The sequence below is a fragment of the Falco punctatus genome (assembly GCF_963210335.1).
Source record: "Falco punctatus genome assembly, chromosome: 1".
NCBI classification, from domain to species: domain Eukaryota; kingdom Metazoa; phylum Chordata; class Aves; order Falconiformes; family Falconidae; genus Falco; species Falco punctatus.
The window spans coordinates 118,145,035-118,168,712 of NC_137580.1; the positions used below are offsets into that span (position 1 = coordinate 118,145,035).

The 23,678-nt window shown below is 49.0% G+C and overlaps 1 protein-coding gene across 1 annotated transcript in view; it reads right to left on the reverse strand.

The window, feature by feature from the left end:
* The window catches only part of MAP2K4 (mitogen-activated protein kinase kinase 4), a 90,380-nt gene extending 67,561 nt beyond the window's left edge, over window positions 1–22,819 (reverse strand). Inside the window, exon 1 of the mRNA XM_080401433.1 lies at window positions 22,571–22,819. Within this exon, the coding sequence (XP_080257559.1) occupies window positions 22,571–22,664 (94 nt within the window). The 5' untranslated portion in view covers window positions 22,665–22,819. The remainder of the gene's footprint in view (window positions 1–22,570) is intronic.
* Between the last annotated feature and the right edge of the window lie 859 nt (window positions 22,820–23,678).

Sequence of the window (23,678 nt, forward strand, 5' to 3'; positions counted from 1 at the left end):
TGGGCAGTGCCCATAAGAAGTGAAATTTACTTGTGCAAGTCACAGCCACTTCTGGCCATCCCTTCCTCTACTGAAACTTTCTTCTTCCAAGGCTCGAGGATGAGGAAACAGAGTCTGAACAAACAGCTATAAATTACAGCAAATAATTCAAATTCCTAATTTATGGACAAAAGGTGGTAAGAATCACACCAGGTTATTGTGCTGCTAAAGAAACCCCAAGACATTTCTACAATGAACTGTTTCTATCTTTCAAGTGGTCCTCTCACCGTGAGATGGTCCAGCAAATTTTTTTCATGCTTCACCTCTAGCTGTCTGCCAGCTTTGGTCCCTGTCACAACTATAAATAAGCCATGTTATACTGCAAAATGTTGTTTCCCTCCAAAATACGTACTTCTAGTTACTGCTGACAATTCTGAACATTAAGTGAAAGAAGCTATTTAACCAAAAGATCCCAATACAGCCACATATACAAATTACAATAAATAGTACATTTTATCTCACAGAGGAATACAATGATTCAAGTGTTCTACACATTCTCATACGCAAATGTACAAAGCACCTTGAAACTTCTCAGTTTATCTGTTTTTTATCTGTTCTTTTTCCCAGGCTATAGCAGACAGCACTGTATAATCTATGTTATGTAAAAAAACCCAAACAAACAAACAATAAACCAACCCAACCCATGCTTTTTTCCAAAATAAATTCTGTTTCAAAAAACCATGTTATTCTGTTTTTAAACACAGTCCCAAAATTTAATACAGTCAGTTTAGAAAATTCAGCAAAACCAGTCTTGTTAAAGCAGGTAACTTTCCCCTAAAGTATAAAACATGTCTAAAATTGAAAATACACTGGATTCAAATAAGCCAGTTCTAACACTCTTTCTGAAGCTCATTAGATAAGACTCTCCTTTGAGTTGTTCTTGATTTTGTTGGGGTTTTTTTGGTTATTTTTACTTCCTCATATCTGATTAGTCTGATTGTTTCCATTTCTTATTTTGCCCAAATTTATTCAATCAGAAAGATAGAATACAGCAATTTCACCAGCAATTAAAAGCATAAAGCAGACTTTTTTTACAACATCACAGCTTTAGCTTTCATATTGGCTACAGAAAAAAAGAAAAAAATCACATGTACACTAATTTCTGGTGTCCTATATGTTAAGATTCATGGTATAAGATAAAATTATTGATATTAAAAAAAACAGGTCTGTATCCTGAAAAGTCTATTCTGATACGTATTAGTAAAGAAAATATGCATCGGGAATATCTTCTGACAAAAGCCTCAGTTAAAGCTGGATCTGTCTTCACTTATAGGTTGTATGCAAATTGCCACCGAGATGATTAAAGCTGAGCTGTGGTCAGCAGAGGGGCAGCCATGCAAGCCTAACCCTGCGCAGGACGAGCAGCCGGCTGGGAGCTCAGCGCCTGTGGTCCCAGAGCACGTCACCCACCGAAAGAACAACTGCCCCTCTGGAAAACCACCCTCACTGACCTGCTTGCCAGTCCCACGCCAGGGTCCTCTCCCTCATCATCCTTAGTTTTGTTAGGAGAACGCTCCCCGCCTCTTTTATTCAGAACACTCCCGAATACTAACACATATAATGCCCATTAAACCCTCTAAATACAACTTGTCAAGAACAGGATAGGCACTAAACTGTGTAACGTGTACGCTTTTGTTGCTTTTACACAACATAACGTTTTATTCCACATTTAAGTCTCACATGTCCCTTGAAGGGCACTTTGTACCCAACACATGATTTGCTAAGTATCGTTCAGAAAGATCAGCAAGTTGATGCTCAACAGCACAGAAAGTTACATGAAGTTAATTCATTACTGAAACAAAACCAGAGAAAGTAGCTGAAGCGAAGCTTAATGAAAGCACAACCTGCTGCCATGGAAATACAACGGCTGTCACTCCAAAAAGTGTCACTGCACACACACACAGTATTTTTTTATAAAAAGGTAGCCAAAGCACTGAAACAGCCTGTGAAAATGTACTTCTTCATGACATTCCTTTAATGGTACAGAGCTACTTAGGAGGACAAATAAAAGTACACTGGGAAGTGATCTTAATATCAAAGTCTGGGAAGTGCACCTCAGGGTTGAGGTTTGCAACCCCGAAAGAAACAGCAAAGAAATACTGAAGAACTGGCCCTGAGCCTTTCTTTTTTGCTATATGGACTTGGCAGCAAATAATCAATGGGAAAGACGACCCCTGGGAACAGCGCAGGAGCCCCGCTGCACCGAAACAGAGACTCACCTGGGCTGTCACCTGGGCAGGAAACGCCACAGGAGAGGGATGGGGACAGGGACTGCAGCCACAGGAGGCTCAGCACTGGTTCAGCTGCCTGGCCGAGCTGCACCCCAGTGCGCACAGCAGAAACTGCCAGCAAAAAGCTGCTCTTTTTAGGACAGCGGGAAGTCAGGTCGCCTTGCAACTCTTCCCCCTCATTCCATAGTTTATTAATAAACTGACTGCTTACCGCTGTGGTGGCTCAAGTACAGCTCAACAGAAAATGAGCCTCATCTGACAGCACACAGGTTTGTCAAATTATTCAGCAAGGCAAAGCCGATGTCCTGAACTGAGATACTTGCTGCTGGTTTTCCATGAAAAGAGCTGTGAAGAGCTGGGAATCAAATCTGCCACTTCTTGATGGCTTACAAGGGAAATTCAGATATCTGTGTCACATTCCTTTCATTTACAACAAAGAGAGGAACTGCAAAGCATCCCCCCTCCGCCACACACCTTTGATCTTCCAGCAGAGAGAACAGCAACAGCCTTTCCCTTCTCAGCGCAAAATCACCACCTTCAGATTAAAGGCTAGATGGTGTTCTTCCGGCAAAGTGGATCCACAGCAGAAACCATCACTTACTGGGAAAGAGCAACAGGTACGTGCCATCCAGTGCCAGATCCAGCAAGATTCCTCCTGCCCACTGCAAGTGCCACACATTTTGCCACCAACAGTTACCAAGCACTGACTGTGGACTTGGGGGGGGGGGGGGGGGGGGGGGGGAAAAAAAAAAAACACACAAACCAAAAAACAATAGCTTCTGCCATTCTCATTAATAGCTGGTAAACAGGACCTACAAAATTTACCTATGAAACAGAAAGCCTTTAAGGAGGTAAAAGAATTCACAAATATGTTAATGCTTCTATCATCCCTTCCTTCAAAATAAATATGGTTGCACATGTCACATGCACAAAGTCAGCTAATACACTCCTAACACTTTAAAACGCATTTTAAAGAGAAAGCTACAATTATAATATACTCTAAGGGGCAATTCAAGCAAACACAATGTCACTACCTAACAGTCAAGAGTATTTTTCACAAAAATAGTCAACGTCAACATCTGTCTTTGCTGTAAACAGTTTTTGCTAGGACGAAATGGGTTTTTTTCACCATCACAAGAGCCGTCTTGAGTATTTTCCTAACAGTTCACGTCTTGATTCAACTGGTTAAAACCTACAGCGAAAGCAGCCACCATCACCCCTCTCTGCAGCTCTCCAGGCTGTCCCACGGCACAGGCGGCTGCTTGGCCACGGCTGTGCCACGGGAGGGTCCCCACAAGACCCCCGCCGCTCACCCCACACTCCCCCCGGTCCCATCCTGGGCTGCAGGGCCCCTCCTGTCACACACTCGCTCCCTCAGCACCTCACCACATTACATGCAACTCCCTGCTGACAAAATTCAGATCTTCCATCTCTACCTTCAATCATTGCAAACTGGAGGAGGGCAGGTTTCTACTGCACATAAGGAAGAAAGCTTTCTTACGATGAAAGGTGGTGCGACACTGGCACAGGCTGCCCAGAGCAGCTGCGGGTGCCCCATCCCTGGAAGTGTTCAGGGTCATGTTGGATGGGGCTTGGAGCAACCTGGCCTAGTGGAAGATGTCCCTGTTTGGGGCACAGGGGTTGGACTCGATCTTCAAAGGTCCCTTCCAACCCAAACCATTCTGTGATTCAACGACAACTCTGGGTAACAGCCAATTCACCTCGTTTTACAAAGACGTCCAAAGCAGCAAGGAAATCAGCTGGCAACCCTGCAGCATGCACAGAGGCACTCACTCTTCCCCCTTAGCAGCACAGGAAACCTGCCCTGAAATAAAACTCAGTCCACAAACAACTTCAGGCATTCACAACAAGACAACCTGCCCTCAGATGTGCAACAGATGCTGCCCCTACAGAAATGTGCATCACTTTCACCACAACCCCTCTTGGGGATGAAGATCTCCACCACGCAACACTTCAGGAGGTCCCCAGCCAGCAAAAGTATCCCATGCACAAACCCACTCTTACACATCTTCCCCATTTTTAAGGGAAACGCCAATGCTCTGGCAGGCAGGTGGTAAAGTATTGGTTTAGGGTTTGGATTTTTTTAATGCCTTCACCCTCCTGGGTCTGACCCACCTGCATTCCTATCTCCAGGTACAGGAGTCAGTCAAGTGATTTTAATGGAAGTGTTTTATAGCCTTACCCACCGTGAGCCCCTGCGCAGGACCCATGGTGACCACATTGCTGTGGGGAGCTTACAGCACGTACCTCCACGCTGTCAGTGCAAAACCACAGGTGGGAAATCATCCACTCACCCCCTCGGGCTGCAGCAGACTGCTGCTCATAGGACAAACCACAGTACAGGTTTAGAAGCTGGAAACACTAACAAATTTTCACTTCAAAACTACCAACATCAGAAATCCATGGTGACGATGGAGGGGTTTTTGTCACTACTCTTGAAGCCCTCACAGCAGCAGCCCCAGCACCATGCTGCTAGCAGGCATGCTGCGCAGTCTCCCCTGCTACCAGCAAAGCAGTTCACATGTTTTTCCTGTGCTTCCAGATAACCAACACAGTCAACCCAGCTGTTAGAAAGGATTCACTGGTTACATGGTGCTCAGTTTACAGCAGCCTCAGAGCCAGTCCACTATGGCAATGGGAAAACACCAAATTCCCTTCCCTAAGGCCCCACTCCTTACCGGATTGCTTCAGAGGCCACCTACTGAGCTCTGGAAAACCTCATTACTTTGCAAAACCCTCTGATGACAAAGCCTTTTTTCTCCCCCTCCTTTTTCTTTTCTTTTCTGAAATATCATTTATTGAGGATTTTTTGTTTTGTAGCAGATTTCAACCCTTCGAATGCATACAGATTGTCTATGCCTGAAAGATCCCAGCTTCAGGTGAAAATCATCACTGGGGAACTAACTAAAACCCTGCAGAAGAATTTACATTCTTAATGGGCTAGACAACTGGGAAATGGCAAGACGACTGACACAGAAGCCAGCCATTATCCTCAATATTAATCAGCCTTCTTAAGCTGCCGAGGTTCATCACGTGCCAGCTGTTCCCAGCAGCAGGTCTCATCTCTAACTCAGTCTCACCTGCACAGCTGTTAACACAGCTCCACCATCCAGACTTCAGCAGACGACCACTCCATCTGGGCAGATCCTTTTCTTCCACCTCTTTTCACATTTCAGTCGCCATCATCTCAGGTATTTACTAGAAAGATCTACAAGTCTAACTCTAATCCCACCACACAGCTCTAGCTCACAAAAGAGATATGAAATTCCTGCTTCAAACATCAAGTTTCCTGAAGATTTGTATATCCCGTGCCAATAGAAAACTATTAAAGAACAAATATGTGCTTTCCAACTCTGTCCTAGGGGAGCAATCCTGACATGCAGGCTTGCTCTGCGCTGTAACGCTGGAGCATATGTCCTCTGCTCTTCCAAGACAAAAAAGCATCAGTCTGTGAAAAAGCTATGGCCAACAAAGGATTTTCTATATACAATATCTCAGAAGAAATCTGACTGAACACTGGTCACAAAATATACGAGATAAAACCCAAAGACACCAATTGTTTAAAAAACATTAACAATTACCTCTCTAGATATTAGAACTGCTGTAACATATGTATATTGAGTGCAAACAAAAAAAAATCTAAATGCAGAGTCACAATATTTCTATAACTCAGATTTTAAACAAAAACAACAAAAAAACCAAATCATGCAGAGACTTGGTTTCTAATATGCAGAGGGTACTTTGGATGTCTGAGCAACGCACAGCCTAAGCTGATGACAGAAAAGGGAAAAAGGAATCCTACAGAGCTCCCCGAGCCCCCTCAGCACAGCTGGCAGGAACATCATCTCAGACCTCTCTGCCTGCTCTCGCCTCTCATGAAGAAGCAGAACCAGAAGCAACCCACGAGAGAATCCAGCACCCACACATCCCACACCCAAGAGAGAAATGTGAGGTATTCGCCTGTAAGTTGACAACGGACACCCTCCACCGCCATGTAAAAGCATCCCAGAAGTCAGGTCTTCATTCAGCAGAAGTTGTAAAAAACTCAAATCAAACTGCCAATCCTACCCAGCTGGTATTTCATGGCAATTTAGCACGCAGCAAATTCCCGTACACACCATACACAGACACACTCCGTCTGCAATTAGCGTAACTGCACGCTGACAGAGCACTGCTCTTTTGATACAGGTAAAGCAGAAGGCATAAAGCCTCCTCAACAATTAGTGACCTTTTTAAAAGTCTTAATTGAGCTCTTGCTTCACTGGCACCATGAAAAATGGAGGGGCTCTTAGAAGCAGCTCGTTAGTTGGAAGAAAAAGCAAATTACCAGACTGATTTAAAAAAAGCAAGCAGGACAATACTAAAACAAATGCATAGCTTGCTTTGTGCCTTTCCACAGAAGTTTATCTGAAAGCCTAAAGCAAGAGACCAGTTCTCACTCATTTGCTGAAAGTCAAAGTGACTCATTGCTGTTAAGGATCTCCTTTTATGTGTCAATAAACTCTATCACCATAAAAAAAACTAATTTTTTAGATTAAACTTTAGACTGCGCTGCTCTGAATACAGCACAACCCCATCGCGTCAGGATCCACCACTTTCTGTAAACCAATCTCAAGAAACAGAACAGCTCAACACACTAGCAAGGGGACCAGCACCAGCACCTGGCAAGCAAAGAGGAGGGCAGGGTACCCCAAGAAATATTATTTTATTAATAATAATTTATTAACAGCTCCAGCTGTTAATAAAACTACACCGGTAACTATTTGGGAATTTCTTGCCAGTTGTTATAAAAACCTACTTGAATAAAAAAACCAGCTCTATCATGAGAGTTTGGTGGTAACAAGTAACACACTAAGAGTGAAGAGGTGGGTGCCCCCCCCCCCCCAAAGTTGAAAGTTTAATGTAAACTGCTAATATTAAGTAGTATTTTGAAATACACAGTCCAGCAGCACGTGCGCAGGCGATTCCCCACGAGGGACCAGCTTTCCTACTGCAGCAAGAGGCCAGCCCTGGTGAAGCCAGCAGCACTGCGCATCCGCAGAAAGCAAGCCTGCCTGGAGCCGGGGAGGTCACGTACGACTTGCTGCAACACCCCCCATGGGTGCTGCTCACGGTGGGCCATGCAGGGCCACAGCAGCGCTGCCCGCAGCCCCCCCGCTGAGCCCGGCTCTCACCAGCAGTAACTGTGCTTCAGGTCTGGGCACCAATCCATCGCCTGAGACAAAGGGCAGATCGCGGCAAAGCTCCAGCTCCTCAAGCAGTGAGGACGAGCCACCAACACTCACAAGAGGCACGGGTGATCTAGCAGGCTATGGTGACGCAGGCATTAAAGCCACGCGGCAGGGGAACCCAGCCCCACTGCAGGCTTTCAGCTTATGACTATTTTACCTTAACGCTGACAAATTAAGGGCAGGGGGAAGCAAGCATCGTTCAAGGGGCATTCGACACCACGCCTGCCAAGGGTAGCGCCGGGCTCCCTGCAATGATGCACTGAGCACCTGGAGCACAGCCGGCATCTCCCTCAGGCACAGCGGTCACCCAAGGGTGGGCAGCAGGCGCCCAGCCAGCAGCAGAGCCAAGACCAGCCCACACCCCCTCGCCCCTGCTGACCAAGCTGATGCAGATGGGCAGTACCTCTGACTTTTTCTCCGACGTCTACATCTGAATCAGTACCAGTACCCAGTGAGAGCCCTGTTAAGTCCACACAACACATTCTGGCCACAGGGGACAGCGGCTGTACTTTGTACCAGAGCAAACACCATCCTTGTGCTGCCTCCACAGCCTCGCCTCCCTGTACAGCAAGGAAAGCTTCGAAGGCACCTGGAGTGGGCACCAGGCTGGAGCTCACTGGCTTCCCCGTAGCTGCCCAGAAGTGCACGGAGGCAGATTTCTGGGAAGCATCTGGCACACTGAAGGTGAGTGCATCAATGGCATGGCACATGCACACATGCCAGGCACACAGCAGAAAGAGCCCTGAGCATGTCACTGCACACCAGCCATCAGAGTAAGAACCATCATCCACCAGACACGAAACTGGGTGCTCATCCTCCAGCTGAGAGGCTTGACCCAAGTGGCTATTTTAGCTCTCAGAAACGACTATGTGCTACAAGCACATTTCAATTTAACGTAAACTTGGATACCAAAAATATGGGATGCTTTTGGCTCTGAATAAGGAATGAGACACGCACAATAACTGTGCAACCCAACACCATGGAGACAAAAAAAAAAAAAGCGAAACAGAATCCAGCCTTACCTTCACCCATCATGGGTCCCAGCCGGCATCCCCATGCACTCCCCACAAGCACACTGCTGCCTGCTCTGGACTTTACCATGAGTCTCACAAGACCTGGTGCCCCCTCACACCAGCAGCTACAACTTACACAGCCTCCTGAGTAAGACTTAATATTTTTTTAATTGGTTTTCTCTCTACAATAGCATACAAAACCTGAAAATTAACCAAAAAACCACCACAGCAGGCTGGCAATATTTTCAGAGGCCAAGAATCAAGCATGAATTGTAACTGAAATTATCCACAGAAGTCTAGTAACATCAATTTTAAGGTTCTGAAGTCTTATTAATAATACTCATTAGTGAAAATAAGAAATGCATCAGCTAGCCACCTGACTGGCAGGAAAACATAAAAAATGCAAGAATTTTTTCTCTTTTTATCATTCTTCAAGGAAAGTTCCTTTTACCACTACAAAACCAACTCAGCTTTCTTTATGAGCTTGCAATTTCACTGTCTTGCCTTAAAACTTCTTCCCATTCCCTTGGCCCAGTCTGCACCCATCAGCTCTGCTCTCCCCTTGAAGTATTTTGTTCTTTGCTTCAGGTTGAGGGATAAGCGTGCAGGCTGTCATGCTGCTCAGCTGCACTGTGGTTCTTAGAAGAGGTTTTGAAGTCAAAACTGATACTCTGAATATATTAATATTTTCAGAGATGGTGAATTCCATTTTTATCTGCTTGGGTTTTTTCTGTTCATCTCCTTGCCTTCCTTTTCCATCATGTTATTATAAGCTACTATACCAAACATGATTCTTTTGAGGGTTATACAAGTTTTTCATCCTTTCAAAGTCCTAGAACTGGGGGCAAACACAAAGTTCCTCGGCTAAAGAAACAGGAACCAGAGTCTCTCAACAAAATTTCCCCAAGTCTGCTGGATTTTGAAAGTCCCTGGAAAAAAGCTCTACTGCTGTGCAAAGGGCAGGCAGGTCTTCAGCACAGGAGGAGCCTGACAGTCTGCCCCGCTAATCCCCACGGTCTCACGCTGGGTAACAGAAGACTGCTGCAAAAATATCAGCCAGTAGCCCCAACACAGATCCAGCTATCTTCTTCCCTTGCCCTTGTCCTCATTAACTCCTTCTCCCTCAGAGCTCCCAGGAAAACACCAAAGGGTTCTCCTGGCCCTTGCAAGTTATCACAGCACCACAAATACGTCTTCTGCCTTCGCAGCCATCTGTGCACAGCCTGCGGCCAGAGCCAATGCTGCTCCCTGTCCACCTCAGGTCTCACCCCAGAGAAAACTGGCCAGCAATGACTTGGTTTAAGATGTCACAATTTCTCCACTACAGCAGGACTAACAAGTTTTTGCTGAGAAGGTGGGAGCTACTTAACGCCATCCTTGTATCAGCGATGCAATGCTCTCCTCTGTTTGTGGCTGACCAAATGGCGCACCAGCACAGCTGGGGTCTGCTGCTGGTGCTGCTGCCCTGGGAGACACCCAGGGGAAGCTGGAGGCATCAGCGTGGTCCTGTTGCCCACATTTTCTGCCCCACACAAGGCCATCAGCAACCTCTAGAGCCAAAGTGAACTCCAAAGGCATAGCAAGAAACTCCCCGTCCGCAGGAAGAGAGCGCCCGTTTCCTGGAAAGGGTAGCAGAGGCTGGTTCCTTGCCTAGCCCAAGGCACACCAGGGCAGGAATATCATCACGCCCTGAAACACCTCCAAAAAGCAGGCATTACAGAGGAAGCAGCAGCATGCATGTTGAAGATGACCGATCAACAGCTACACAGTTGTCATGAAATCACCACAGCCTGCCAGCTGAAGGAACATCTCCAGCTAACGACTGAAATTGTCCTCCAGAAAGCAAAGAGTCAAAGCTGTTTTTAAAAAAAGAGCTTGACATGCTTATATGTGAGGTAGAAAGGGGTAACTACTGGAGACAAAATATTAAACTTGTGGTAGAATTTCTTGCGTATCCAGCTTGCTATAATCTCTGTGGCAGGGAGTGAAGGGCTTACCATATTAGCTGGGATCCGGCTGATACTGGTAGAGCGAGCATGAGTGTTTGTGCACACATAGCAGGGGACAGAATTCTCATGCCAGACAGAATTCTCTCATTGCTTTTCCACTGTGTGATTTTATTTTTTTTTAAAGAGATTTTCAAGGGTCTTTGTCTTTCTTTGAGCCCTAACATGGACCAGAGCATTTCAAACTCAGTCATCTAAAACAACTGCCGTACTTGGGACTGAGGGAACTTTTCTCCTAGCATATACTGGTTACCTTGTTCCTCTGAAGCACTGGGCAAAATTACTTCACAGGATCACTTGCCAGTTCTGTTCACAATTACAATTTCTGCAATATCTGAAGTACTGGGAATAGCCTCTTCCTCTAGCACATCACAGCGACAGCTTTTGGACTTTTAACTATGAGTAGAAACTTAGAAGAAACTATTGCCGTGAGACTGCTTCAAATGCAGAGAACACTGTAACCCACAGCAAACAGGGACACTCTGTCACCCTTAGTCATCCCATGGACCTCTCTGGATGTAACACGGACCGAGCAGTCCCTTGTTCTCCTGGCACATTCCTGCTGGGCAGTAAAGCAGCAGCAGCTGCTGCTGGCCTGGACAAAGATGACCCAACATTCACCTTCACCAGCTCAACTGCCAGGGAGCAACCAATACTGGTTGCTAAACCCACATCTCTTGAACACAATGCCCAAAGGGAGAGCAAGACTTTGACCCCAGTATCATTATTACACCTGCAGTCTGATGCATTGCCTCACAGTGTGGACCATCAACCAGTTGAAGAACGTCACCACAAAGCATTTATTGTGTTTGGTTTGGGTCTCAAAGACTCAGGACATGCCAGCACAAGATTACTCTGAGGACATGAACACTGAGCATTCGGAGCTTTGCTGCCAAAGTCAGAGTATTAATCAGTTTTGAGAGGGAAACCCAACACAAACCTTCCCAGAAAGCTTCTATTTACTAAATGGAAATAGCACCGTGGTCAAGCAGCTCCTGGACTCCGTCCCAGGTGCTGCGAGAGGAGCACAGTGCCCTGGCATGAGACGGGTTGCAGCTCAGACCTTTGGCAGCTCAGCAATGAAGGAGGTTCCCTGCTGCCAGTTCAGTTACAGGCTCCTGTTCAAGTCAGTCGTGACTAAGACTCATCTATATTAAAGCAAATGACCAGCCCCAGAAACATTTCGTGTCTTCACTGAAATAAACCCTGCATTCACACATTCTTCATTTACAGTTTATTTTTGTAGGGCAGGAGAAAAAGCAGCCGTACCGACAAATCAGACTTGGAATTTCCAGTTCAAGTCACAGAATATCCCAAATGATGTCCCTGATGGGGAAACCGGCCAAGCCTTCCCACACAAGAATACAGACACACACGCGTGGGCCACAGACACCAGTTCCCACCACTCCTGTCTCAACCTTCGCTGCTTTCACACTTGCTGAGAAGATCCTTCTCCTGTTTGTTCAGCTGTGGTCCTCATCAGCAGGATCAGCAGGGATGAAGCCACAGGAACAGGCCAGAGAGTAAATAATTCTCAGCCCCGAGGATGCCAAGCACTAATGCACAGTGGCAAAGCTTAACCTGTAGGAAGTACACTTGGCCACAGCTCTGGCATAACCAGCTGGGCAGATAAGCTCCAGCATGGTACTTCAACTCTTCTCAAAAAGAAATAAATATATTTTTAAATATATTTTGCTTTTCCAGGAGAACACTGGCAAGCTTGCTCAGATATTCAGCAATGTGTGCCTCCAGTGCAGCAAGAACTCAACTACCATGCTGCTGCCTAAAGCAGCACGTCTCCAAACCTTTACATCAAACTCCTTTTTCTTCCAGTCAAAAGCCAAGCTCATTCAGAACTCCTTTGCATAAACTTGCCTACATACTTACACCATACAGTTACGCTTTATAGTTACAACAGCTGGGCTACATCAGATCAGAAAGGAGAGCGCTGACCTCTACTTTTCCCCCAATCAGTGAGGAAACCAGTTCAAAAGTAAACATCTAAACACCCCGGTTTCGCCATGCTGACTGTTCCTGCCACCCCAAGGCAAAGTGTACCTTGAAGAATGGACAGAACCCCCATGTCTATCCTTGGCTCTGGGCCACCACCTTGGCCAGCCCTACACAAAGCAGTTCTAGTCATCTTCTCCCTTCCTTCCCTCTGCCCATCCACATTTCTAAGTGGGACATGAGGAAAGAAGAGGACATCAAAGGTAGGGCAAGGTTTCCAGTGTTTGGCATGAGACCAGGTCCTGAACTGACACTGTTCAGAAGAGGAGAACTGGTCTTTGCAGGAAAACTCAAACACTGTCCCATCACTCCCCAGAAGCAATTTCCAAATGCAATGCTTTTATCTTAGTCCATAACCCCTCCCAGGTCAAAGCAACACAGCAATGTGTTTTTAAAGGAAACTGTTTTATCTCGGTCCACAAACCTCTTCCAAGTACAAACACTTTAAGCTCTGGTCCAAAAGCAAAGTGATAGCTAACTCAGTTCAGAGAACCGCTTCCAGAGAATTAAGTCCAAAGCAAACCATAAAACCCTTTTGGCCCACAGAAAAAAAATAAGCCTAGACAAAAACTGATAAAAGGACCTACTCCTTTTGGCTCAGCTCTGTCTGCTCCCGACAGCTGTTCTCCTTACGCCACAGGGTATCTTCTGAAGCACCTCAGAAAGATCAGATATATTATTTAAAACACAGACTAATTCCTGGCGCTTGGACTCTTTGTTCGCTCCAGGATCAGCGCAAGCTGTCTGCTTCCTGGAGGGCTCGCCCTGCCTCCAGTAAAGGGCAAACACAAAGGCTTCGATTTGCAGAAGAGGAAATCAATTTAGCAGCTAATAAATACGCAATTTGTGCAATATACATGCTCTCCATCTCCCTTGATGCTCATACAAAAGTTAATGGACCATACCCCGCTAAGCACAGTTATTGCACGTGTTCATGTGAACAGCAGTTTAGCTCGTTTGAGAGCAGAACCAGGAGGGAGACGGGGAGGGGATGCTTGGCAACACCATGTTGCCTCACAAATAGCAATAGCAGAGATCCCTCCACGGAAGGCTACAGCCTAAGGAGTCAAGGTCATGCATTCTGGAAGACGCTCTACAGCATCACATGATGCTCCAGATGCAAATCCAGGCCAACAATAGCTCATGCCCTGCACAGGGTCCATGCAGGCGTACAGCAGGCATCCAACGGGCAGTGCAGAGAGCTCCACAAGGACCTTTGCTTATTGAGTCTCATATCCTCACAAATTCACAGATACTGCACAAGGAACTTAAATAAACCTATGACATTTGATAAAAGTCACGCCTGCGCCTTTCCACCCAACCACGAGGAGGCACGAACGCTGCAGCTGCACTAACTGCAGAACTTATCTCAAAGCAATGGCCACCTAAGTAGACCAAGAAATGCACGTCATGCTCAAGATCTAAAGCCTCCCCTCAAACAAAAGGAATCCTAGTAAGATTGCAGATGCCCATAAGAGATGGGCATAAGACTTACAACAAAGCAGAATGAAAAGTTTAAAACTAAAGTCAGCAATGCAGCCTGTCCAGAACACCACCTCCCGCACACAGACGCTCAGGCCAACACAAAGCTGTGTCGCCGTGGCTGAGGAACGCTCAAACACTGAGGCAGAGCAAGTTTTCAATTCTCCCTTCCCCCCTTATTGGCATTTTCAAATGTATACGGCTGGCAAAGTTTATTAGTCTCCTTTTACATCCTTTGGTTTAAAATTAATCCCTCCTGTGCTCCGGGTGCTCCAAGTTTACCATATTAAATCATATGAATGAGTTCAAGTCTGTCCCACTGCAAATCTCCTTACAGTCTGTCCTTCCCTTCAAGAAGTGTCTCAGAAAAAAAGACCAATCCGGTCAGGCACAGTTACTAAGAGGAAAAACACTGAGATTAAAGGCAGGGAGGAAGATTATTAGCCCCAATATGGTGCTCTTCTAACTCCTAAGGTTACATCAGAGCACTGATTTCTTACGCTTGTGGCTTGCCAGCACAATGCAACTGTGGAAATTTGCTTGATTCCTGACAATCAAAAACACACATACAGACACAAAAACCATAACCTCACCAAAAAAAGCCCAAGAAAAATAGGAGCCAGATGAACTAATTGAGCCCACCACCCACATCAACACACCCAGGAAAGATGGTGGCTGGGGAGGCTGGACGAATTATTTTGGCAGCGGCGCAGCCTGGCAGCAGGGGCTCCTCAGTGAGCCAGAAGCATCAGGCTGTCCCGCAGACAGCACGCAGCTCTGCCCTGCCCGCGCTATGAGGGCTGTCTGGCCTTAGACACTGACAGCATCAGCGCCCGACAGGAGCTTGTGAAGGGACATGCTTCCCAATGCAAGCAACTGACTTCAGCTTAGATTAGTTTAGCGGGCACAGGATTTAGGATAAGCATATGTGCAGTGTGCCGCACAGGCACGCTTTGAAAGGCGATGAAGCCAAGCCACCACAGCCCCCGTCTGCCTCTGGAAGGTCGGCTCCCTCCCTCCTGCCACCCCCAGCAGCAGCATCCTACCCCCTCACCGGCACCACAGCTCTGCCCCCTGCGAGGGGAAGGCTAGCTCCCAAGCTGGGACCGCTCACAGGGCGAGGGGACCAACCCAGCCTCTACAAGGGAGACAGATGCCTACAGGGTGAACAGATAGATGGGCTGTGCACGTTAAAGGTATCTCTGTATCAGCACCTGCAGTCAATACAAAGCTCATAACTCAGGAATACCCCTTTCAAGAGGCTGCCACATGTGGTGGCACTTTGCCAAGCATCTTACATGCAGTTTATACAAGTCCACCTAGCAAACCCCAGCAAGGGATTTTTAATGGGTAACTTGTCCAACAACTCACCAATGGTTGAAGGAGGTGGGTTACACAAATCCTTCCTGCAACCTTGTCCCAGGAGAATGAGATGAAACGCTCTCCCTGCAATTTCAGGTTTTACTGAAAGGGCAATGACTTAATCCCTCAGCACCTTCAGAATAACTTAGAGCACCTTCTCAATGATTTTGATAATCAAATATCTTGATATTTTAACAATCACCCTAAACAACTAAGTTAGTTGCCTACTGAGGGGGGTGAGCCTCACAGCTTTTGTTTCAGATACCCTCCAAACAGAAGTGCCATCACCACCAAAGAGTGGCACGTGCATACGGACGGATAACTAACATGCATTATCTATTCCACTGTCAAAACCTAGCAAAGACAGTATTCAAGTTACCTCCAAGTTGAACTGAAGAAACACAGGTGAAGTGTCTCTCACTAGGGATTTACCATGAGTTAACTGCCACACATTAATTAATCCAGTTATAGCAACATACCTTTTTTAAAGGAAGAATATTTCAGTGCTCATCAGGCACTACGCTATCATCTACCCACTGCTCACACATTTCTTCTGCAAACAAGCCTGCAACATAAAAAGAAATCAGAGGATCTAGAAGACAAACAAAAGCCCTTAACAGGGAACGCCAGCAGAATAACATGGCACAGGATTCACACTACTGAAGACGTTGGCCAAGTGAGCAGCACAGTAACTGCACAGGGAGATCGCTGGAGGAGGGCTCCTCCACCAGCAACCAACAACCAGAAACTGACCAAACTGATAAAAAAACCCAGCACAAACACAGCTTAAGAATGCAATAACTACTGGACCAATTGACTTAAAGACACAGATTCTCCTGAGCTGGTGCCTTTACAGGGACTGGGTTTCTGACCAGGACCAACACAAGAATCCCCCAAACATTTGTTCATCCCTCCAAAGCAGGAGGCCAGACTGTACAATAGTAATAATTCACCCTGACCAAAATATCCATGGAAGAGCCCAAGCCCCAAGATGACAACCCCTGAACCACGATGAAAAGGTTCCACTGCCAAAACCAGCTGAGTTTTCTTTACTCTCCTGCTGCAGCACAACAATTTCCACCTCCCTGAGCGGGATGCTGCTGTCTCAGCACAGAGCAGAACGGCAACAAAAACATACACATCTAAGGAGGCATTTCTAGCTTTGGTGAACACAGTGCAGTCCATTTTACATAAGGTACATGAGATCTGGGAACATAACCAGCGCCTTTTGAAGGCTGGTCCAGATCACTACACACCAGCCTCCGAGAGCATGCCAGAAGCATTACAGCCATTCAGATTTTTGTACCTTCTTTATAAACATCACTACAGTGAAACTTGGATGAACACTGGCTGCCAGTTCCTGCCTTGCAGGGCAGAGCACTACACAAACACCTGATGCAGCTTCCTTCTCTCATGCAGTTTTTCTTTCCAGCCTCCACAGGCTACAGCAGCTACTCCTTCCATTCATTGAGAAGCAGACAGCAAAAACGGAGGTCACCTCACACAAAATCTTACAGAATCACAGAATTGTTTAGGTTGGAAAAGACCTCCAAGATCACAGAGTGAAACCATTAACCTAACACTGCCAAGTCCTTATCTAAACCTAAATCCAACAGAAGACATCTGACTTCAAAGGCAGCAATCGCATCCCAGCTGTACGATGCTAACAAGGTGTTTATGTTTGATACAGGCAAAGCATGATGTAGTTCCACAAGACTCCTGTAAGTAACGCTTCACCGTGTACACACCAGTTAATGATTTTGTTGAGGAGTCTCCCACATTTAAGCTTGGAAAGAACACATTTTCTTTCTTTTCTTTTTTTTTCTTCCTTACAGAACTCATTTTTCTCTTGCTGGACGGCTCTCATTTTGACACGCAACAGTGTGATTTCCACTCCTGTCAGCTCCATCAAATCAGCATAAAATAACTGAAAAACCCTCCCAGCATCTGATGAGACTAACTACTACTTTTGGGCTGCCCCTTTACCAGGAAAACAAGCATATTAACAATTACAAGTAAACCAAAATGGAAAGCTAAAATGCAAACACATATGCTTACCTATGAATACAGTCCTACATGCACAGGTGTACACTAAGACCTGGGCACAAGGCAGATATGCTTAGCCATGTTCTGGCAGAGATACTGTACAGGAATAAACTGGTAGGCACAAACAAACCATAATACATTGGTTTGTTCACCACACAACTATCTTTACCTTCCATAATAAATACAAACATGTCTAAGTGGACAAACACCCATCAATCTGACAGCTCTGCCAGTGTCAGCTTGCATCAGCAGCATACGTTAACACACACTGGTTTTATAATTCCACTGTGGGCAAGGGTAAGTGCAGTCACCTCCTCATTTTATTCAGTCAGTTCCCACCTGCTAAAGATACAACTCACTGCCTACATTAGAGTAAGAACAGGTAATTAATACACAGTGACAGAAAAACCTTATTTTACTACCTGCTGAGGACAAGGACTAATTCTTCCCTCCAGCCTCCTCTCTCTCCTTACCTTGTTCTCTTCTCTTTCCCTTGTTTTCTTATTTACATCGTATGTTTCATTTTACCTGGCCACTCAAACTGCTTCGCAGGCAATCTGCTCCCTGCTTGCTGCTCCCTTTGCTTCACAATGCTTCCACCTCCCCGCTGCCTTCTTGTTCCCCAAATTCCCCTCTCTGAGGTTCCCTGAGCAAACTGCCACGTTCACTGGCACTCCTCTTACCTTCAGCATGCACTGTGCCCCTCTGCTCAGAGAGGTAAGTCTACCCGCCAGCCTTTTGACAGTCCCCACACTGCACCCCAGCAGATCCAACATCTCAACATTGAGGCATCAGCATCCCGTTCCTCTCCTCCTGCCAGGCCTGGGTCCAGGAGCACCTTCAGCAGCAGGGAAAGGAGCTGCTCCAATCACTCCTTGCACTTGCAAAGGCAGCAACACAAAGAGAAGCAGGATACAGGAGACATGGCATCTTACCAAATTCCCATACCAAGGATCGTACTGGTCACAGTGATGCCCACAAATGGTTTCAAGTAATATTCTGCTTTTGACAGCAGTCTGTCTGAAGTAACTATGATTACCCCGAAGACACAGTGTTTTCAAAGTCCATTGCAGCACTCACCAATACCATCATCTGCCAAACATGAACAATCCTTGGCCTCTCAAAAAGCCTCCCAGCAGTTCTTTCCTGCCAGGCAGGGAAACGTACAGAGCTTCCTTGTACATAGCCAGAAACTCATTTCCTAACTCCAGTAAGTTATTGACGTCCTGAATGGCATCCAAGGGGATAGCAGGACTCTGCTTAGTCTCTTGGTGCACCCCAACAGACACCCCCAACAACCTCCCTGCCCAGGTTCCTTGCCTCATATCCACAGAGAATTCTCTCACCAGATATGGACCTTCTCTGATTTTTGCTAAACAGAAAGGTTATGGCCAGTGGGGTAGAGAGGGCAAAGGCCTCAACGGGGGACCAGACAGGACCACACATGAGAAGGGAACAGAGAACACCAAATTCCAGCTGAACAGGTCAGGAATTCCCACCCAACACATCTGAACCATTATGTATACTCCAAAAAGACACATGCAGTGCATACACTTTGCTTCTGAAAGACATCAGAGCATCCCAAGCAACAACAGTTGAGAAGTCCCAGCAGTCTTCATTATTCCTGAATGCTGAAAGCAGGAGCTGAATTCGTAACAGCCAGTTAAAAAGGGGTTCCAGCTCCTGCTTGGCACTGGAGATAGGATAAGTGACTCCACAGATTGCAGTTAGAATCAAAATTCTTCCTATGCCTTGGAATTAGTTACAATTCTAGATTTAACAGCACCATTCTTCAAATCATAGTTTTCTACATAATGTCAGCAGTAAAGGTTATTACTAATTTTGGCAATGAAAGAAATGTAAAATTCCTCCAATTACAGTTTGGGTGGCTTTTCTTTTCTTTTTTTTTTTTTTTTTTTCTTTAATCACTGTCAAAGTGGGATATCTAACTTCCCACAGAATCTCTCTTTTCTCCACAAAACACTGGGGACATAAATATGCAGGACTGCTCCTGGACTTTAGCATTACACATAACTAAGGACAACAATTCTTCACACCAGCAGTCACTGGCATTCAGACAGACTTCAGTTAGCACACAACAAAAATTTCAAAAATTATGAAGTCGGATCTATTTTCAGTACTTAGAATTCCAGCTCTCCTTTGTCTCTGAGCTGTCAACCATGCCCTGAACATGGCACCATCAACACCAGGCAGGGGGACGCTTAGGGAAGAAACAAACTCCCAGGTTCACGGGCATTAACAGCTGATGTAGTGAGCCAAGAGAAGACAAGTGAAGCTGGGGCACGCAGAACACTAAGGGTGACAAGAACCAAAGCAACCCCTTGCTTGATTGCAAGACTGGAGTGCCGTGGCTGCAAAAGTAAGCCCAGCAAGGGGACACCTTGGTTTGCCATCATCTCAGTGTTGTCACCTGGAGGGGCTTTAGCTTGTGCACATCAAAAACGCTGTAGGATACTGAATTAAAAACAGAACACAGTGGCCTGTAGAGACCTTCTGGATCTGCCACCCTAGCTCCAGACATCAGTGTGATGGGCCTCAATTTCCATGAAGACTTCTCCCTACTCCCAGCTCCTGCCAACTCCCCCATACAAAACGGTCAGCCCTCACACCAAAACAAATCTCCTGCAAGAGCTCCCACCCCAGGCCAGCTTGCCCCAGCACGAGTCTTCTGAGTACAGCCTCCAAACGTGATGGATGGCTGTCCAGAGGAGCACTGCCACAGCACCTCGGCAGCGGGCACAGGCTGCAGTCGTGGGAATTGTCCCACCCCCCCTGTGCTCACCACCTCCCTCGCAGCAGCAGTTGCACAAGCCAGGTCAGAGAGCGTTTCTGGCTGAAAATTAACTGAGGAAAACTTTTCTTCTTTTTTTTTTTTTTAAATATAATTACTTGTTTCCAGCTTAATGACTTCCTTGCTCCACCATACTGTTTAAACCAATTAAGTCAACACTGACGAAGTCCTACCTACTTTTCTCCCCTACTCAGCAATGCATTCCAACACCTTCCTTGCACCAGTGCCCGCCCAACGCCACCACAAGCAAACGCTGGGCATCCAAACTGCAGAAAACTCACTGCTTTTTGGTGGGTTTGCTTTGCCACAGCTCAGCTTGCCTCAGCGTCAGCAGGGAGACAGTGCCAAGTGGGACACATGCTTGGGGCAATGTCATGGTACACCTCTGAGAGCTGTCAGGCCTGCCCTGGCAGATCACCTGCGGACACGTCCAGCCCCTTCCCATCACACCCACAGCCTCCCCTGGCTTTGCACGAGCAGTTGCACGGCAGCAGCGAGGCCCTGGCAGTCTGCCTGGGATGGAGCTTCTTGCTGGTCTGAGGAACCTGCCCTCACCACCACTGCCACAGCAACCTGCTCCTCCAGAGCCTGCCCAGGATGCCACACTCAGCTCCTCCCAGGGCACCTCAGCTGCTCACTTAAAAGCACCCTAACACACAAGCACTTGCATATCATCAAACTGGCCCCACTGTCCTGATTTGCCACTTTAAGCCAAATTGCCAGTTTAACCCAACAGAAATAACTGCCCTTCCTTCACCTGGAGAAAAGATGCAGCTGCTACATCATCACAAGCTTACAGAGCATCACAGGTGCTGCACGCAGGGTGCACAAGCAGCTCTCAGCCCTGAGGATACACAGGATTCAGGGGAACAATTCATAAATGTGAAAAACAGGGGTCAGGTGGAAACACAAGGGGACACATGGAGAGCTGCAACTGCACTGCAACAAGGCTGTTTCTTGTCTTATTGGAACCACTGTGGCACATCACGTTTTTAATCCAGGCATTTAATTTACAAGGTTTGGGATTCAGGTTTTTGAAAGTTGTTATAAACATGGCTAATACCACCCTCCCACGGCCCAACAGGTAGCCCATTCCTTCACCTAGCGGGCACCAGAGCTCAGATAGAGGAAGTTGCAAACAGCAAAAATTCACCTTTTTATGCCAAGTATACCAAACTCTTTAGTTTGTATCATCAGTTCCCTGCCCAAACAGGTCCCCACCAGTCCCAGCACAGTCTGTACTAGCAGGACACAACAGGACTACAGCAAAGAACTGGGAAAAACATTATTTGCTGAGAGTGCCTGCAGCTCTCTCACAGTGTGTGCGACCTTTCCTTCTTCTGTTGAAAAAGGATGAGAGTGCTCCCAAAAGAGTAAACTGCTTCTTCAGCGTTGCCATCTCTATATTGAATTAAAAAATAAATAACCCAGCACAGCATTGCCTCAGCCCAAAATGCTGCTCAAGCAGGGAGCGTTTTCCAGTGGTCTGACTTTAAGGGAGAAGACTCGAAAAACATCTGCCGTGGCTTTTGCAAAAAATATCCCCCGCTTCCGCAAGCCCGCTCAGGCACCAGCAGGCCGGGCAGGACGCTGGCACACCGGCCTCGCTGCAGCACCGCGAACTGCCCCCGGCACACGGCAGAACTGAGCCACGAGTTCACCCCGCGCTGCTCGACCGAGCACCTGCCCGAGGACGGCGCACAAAGGCCGGGGCCCGCGCAGCGGGGTGGGAGCCCGGGCCGCCCCGCCAGGCCCAGGCGCCCAGCGACGAGCAGGGCCCCCCGGCCGCCCCTCCGGCCGGGCCCACGGGTACTGCCGCCCGCGGCCTGGCGCCGGCCGGCCCGGGGAGGCCGCGCTGCCGTCCCCGGCTGGAAGGAGCCGGAGCGGCGCCCAGGCGGCCTTTGTCCGGCCCCTCCACCCGGGGCGGCGTGGCCCCCGCCGGGGCACGGCTCGGGGCAGCCCCCGGCGCCGCGGCCCCGCTTCCCCCCGGGAGCCCGCCGGGCGCGGCGGGAGGCGGCAGCGGCGCGGCAGGCCCGGAGCGGGGCCGGCCCGGAGCCCGGGCCTGCGGGGGCCGGCCGAGCCCGCCGCCCGCCCCGACGAGGCGCTCCCGCGGGCAGGGGCCCGGCGCGGCGCCGCCGCCCGCCGCCCCCCGCTCCCCACCCTGCTCGGGGCTCGGCCCCGCGGCGCCCGCACAGCCCGGCCGGGGCGAGACCCGCAGCGAGCACGGCGGTGCCGGGGCCCGGCCGGGCCTAGAGCGGGGCGCGCCGCCCGGCCCGGAAGCGGCGGCCGGGCCGCGGCCTAGCGCGGGGCTGCTTACCCTGCATGCTGCTGGCGGCGGCGTGCGCCGGCGGGCCGCCCGGGCCCGGCCCGCTCCCGCCGCCGGAGCCGCCGCTGGGGCTGGGAGTCGCCATTGTGTGCGCGGAGAGGGAGCAGCGCGGCGGCTGCAATGCAGCAGGGACCCTCCCAGGCAGGACACCTAGAGCCCCGCCGCCGTATAGCAGCCGCCGCCGCCGCAGCCGCCCCGTCCGCCCCCGGGCTGGGGCCGCCGCTTAACCCCTCCCAGGCGGGGCGCCCGGCGGCAGCCGCTGCGGCGGGGCGGGGGGAGCGCCCGCCGCCCCCGGAGCCGGAGCCCTGCCCGCCGCGGGGTGCCCGGCGTGCCCAGCCCGCTGCCGGCAGCCGCGCTCCGCTCCCGCCCGCTTCCCCGGGCCGGCGACGCGCCCCCGGCCCCTCCCCGCGCTCTGCCCCCGCGGGCCCTCGACCGGGCCCGGCCGTCTGCGCCCCCCGCCCGGGGGCCCGGGGTCCGGCAGCCGCTCCGAGCGCTTGAGCGGGTTCGGCGCCTTCACCGTGACTTCGCCCCCCGCCAGCGGCTCCGGCCCGGGCAGCGCAGCGCCCCCGCCCCGCATCCCGCTCCGCCCGGGGCACCGTCCCCTCCCGCCACCGCCGCTCTAGCCCCGGGCCTGGCTGCCGCCCCGGCCTGGCTGCCCCCTCGGGCACCGCTGCCCCTTCCAGCCGCCGCTCCCATTCTGCCTCCGACTCCAGCGAACCGACGGCCCCTCGCAGGGACAGCCTGGGCCAGGGCTCGGAGCCGCTGGCGGGTCGGAGCAGCGACACGGGTCCCGGGGAGGTCGGCCCTCCACAGACACCTGCCTGACTGGGGCAAGTCCCTGCACCTCTAAGAGCCCCCACTTCCCTGTCTGTGGAACACAAATAACACTGACCTCCTTTAGGAGCCGAGATCCACTGATGAAAGAGGCCAGACACACTCAGGCGGGCTCTCCCTGCCCCTCCACTGCCCAGGGTTCTCCATGCTTCCCAAGGAAGCGGTGATGGATCAAACCCCTCAGGTCCTGAGCATGCACTGGACTTGCCTCCAGAAGCTGCTGGCCGCCACCCTTTGTGCAAGTGCAAATGCAAGAGGGGAAAAA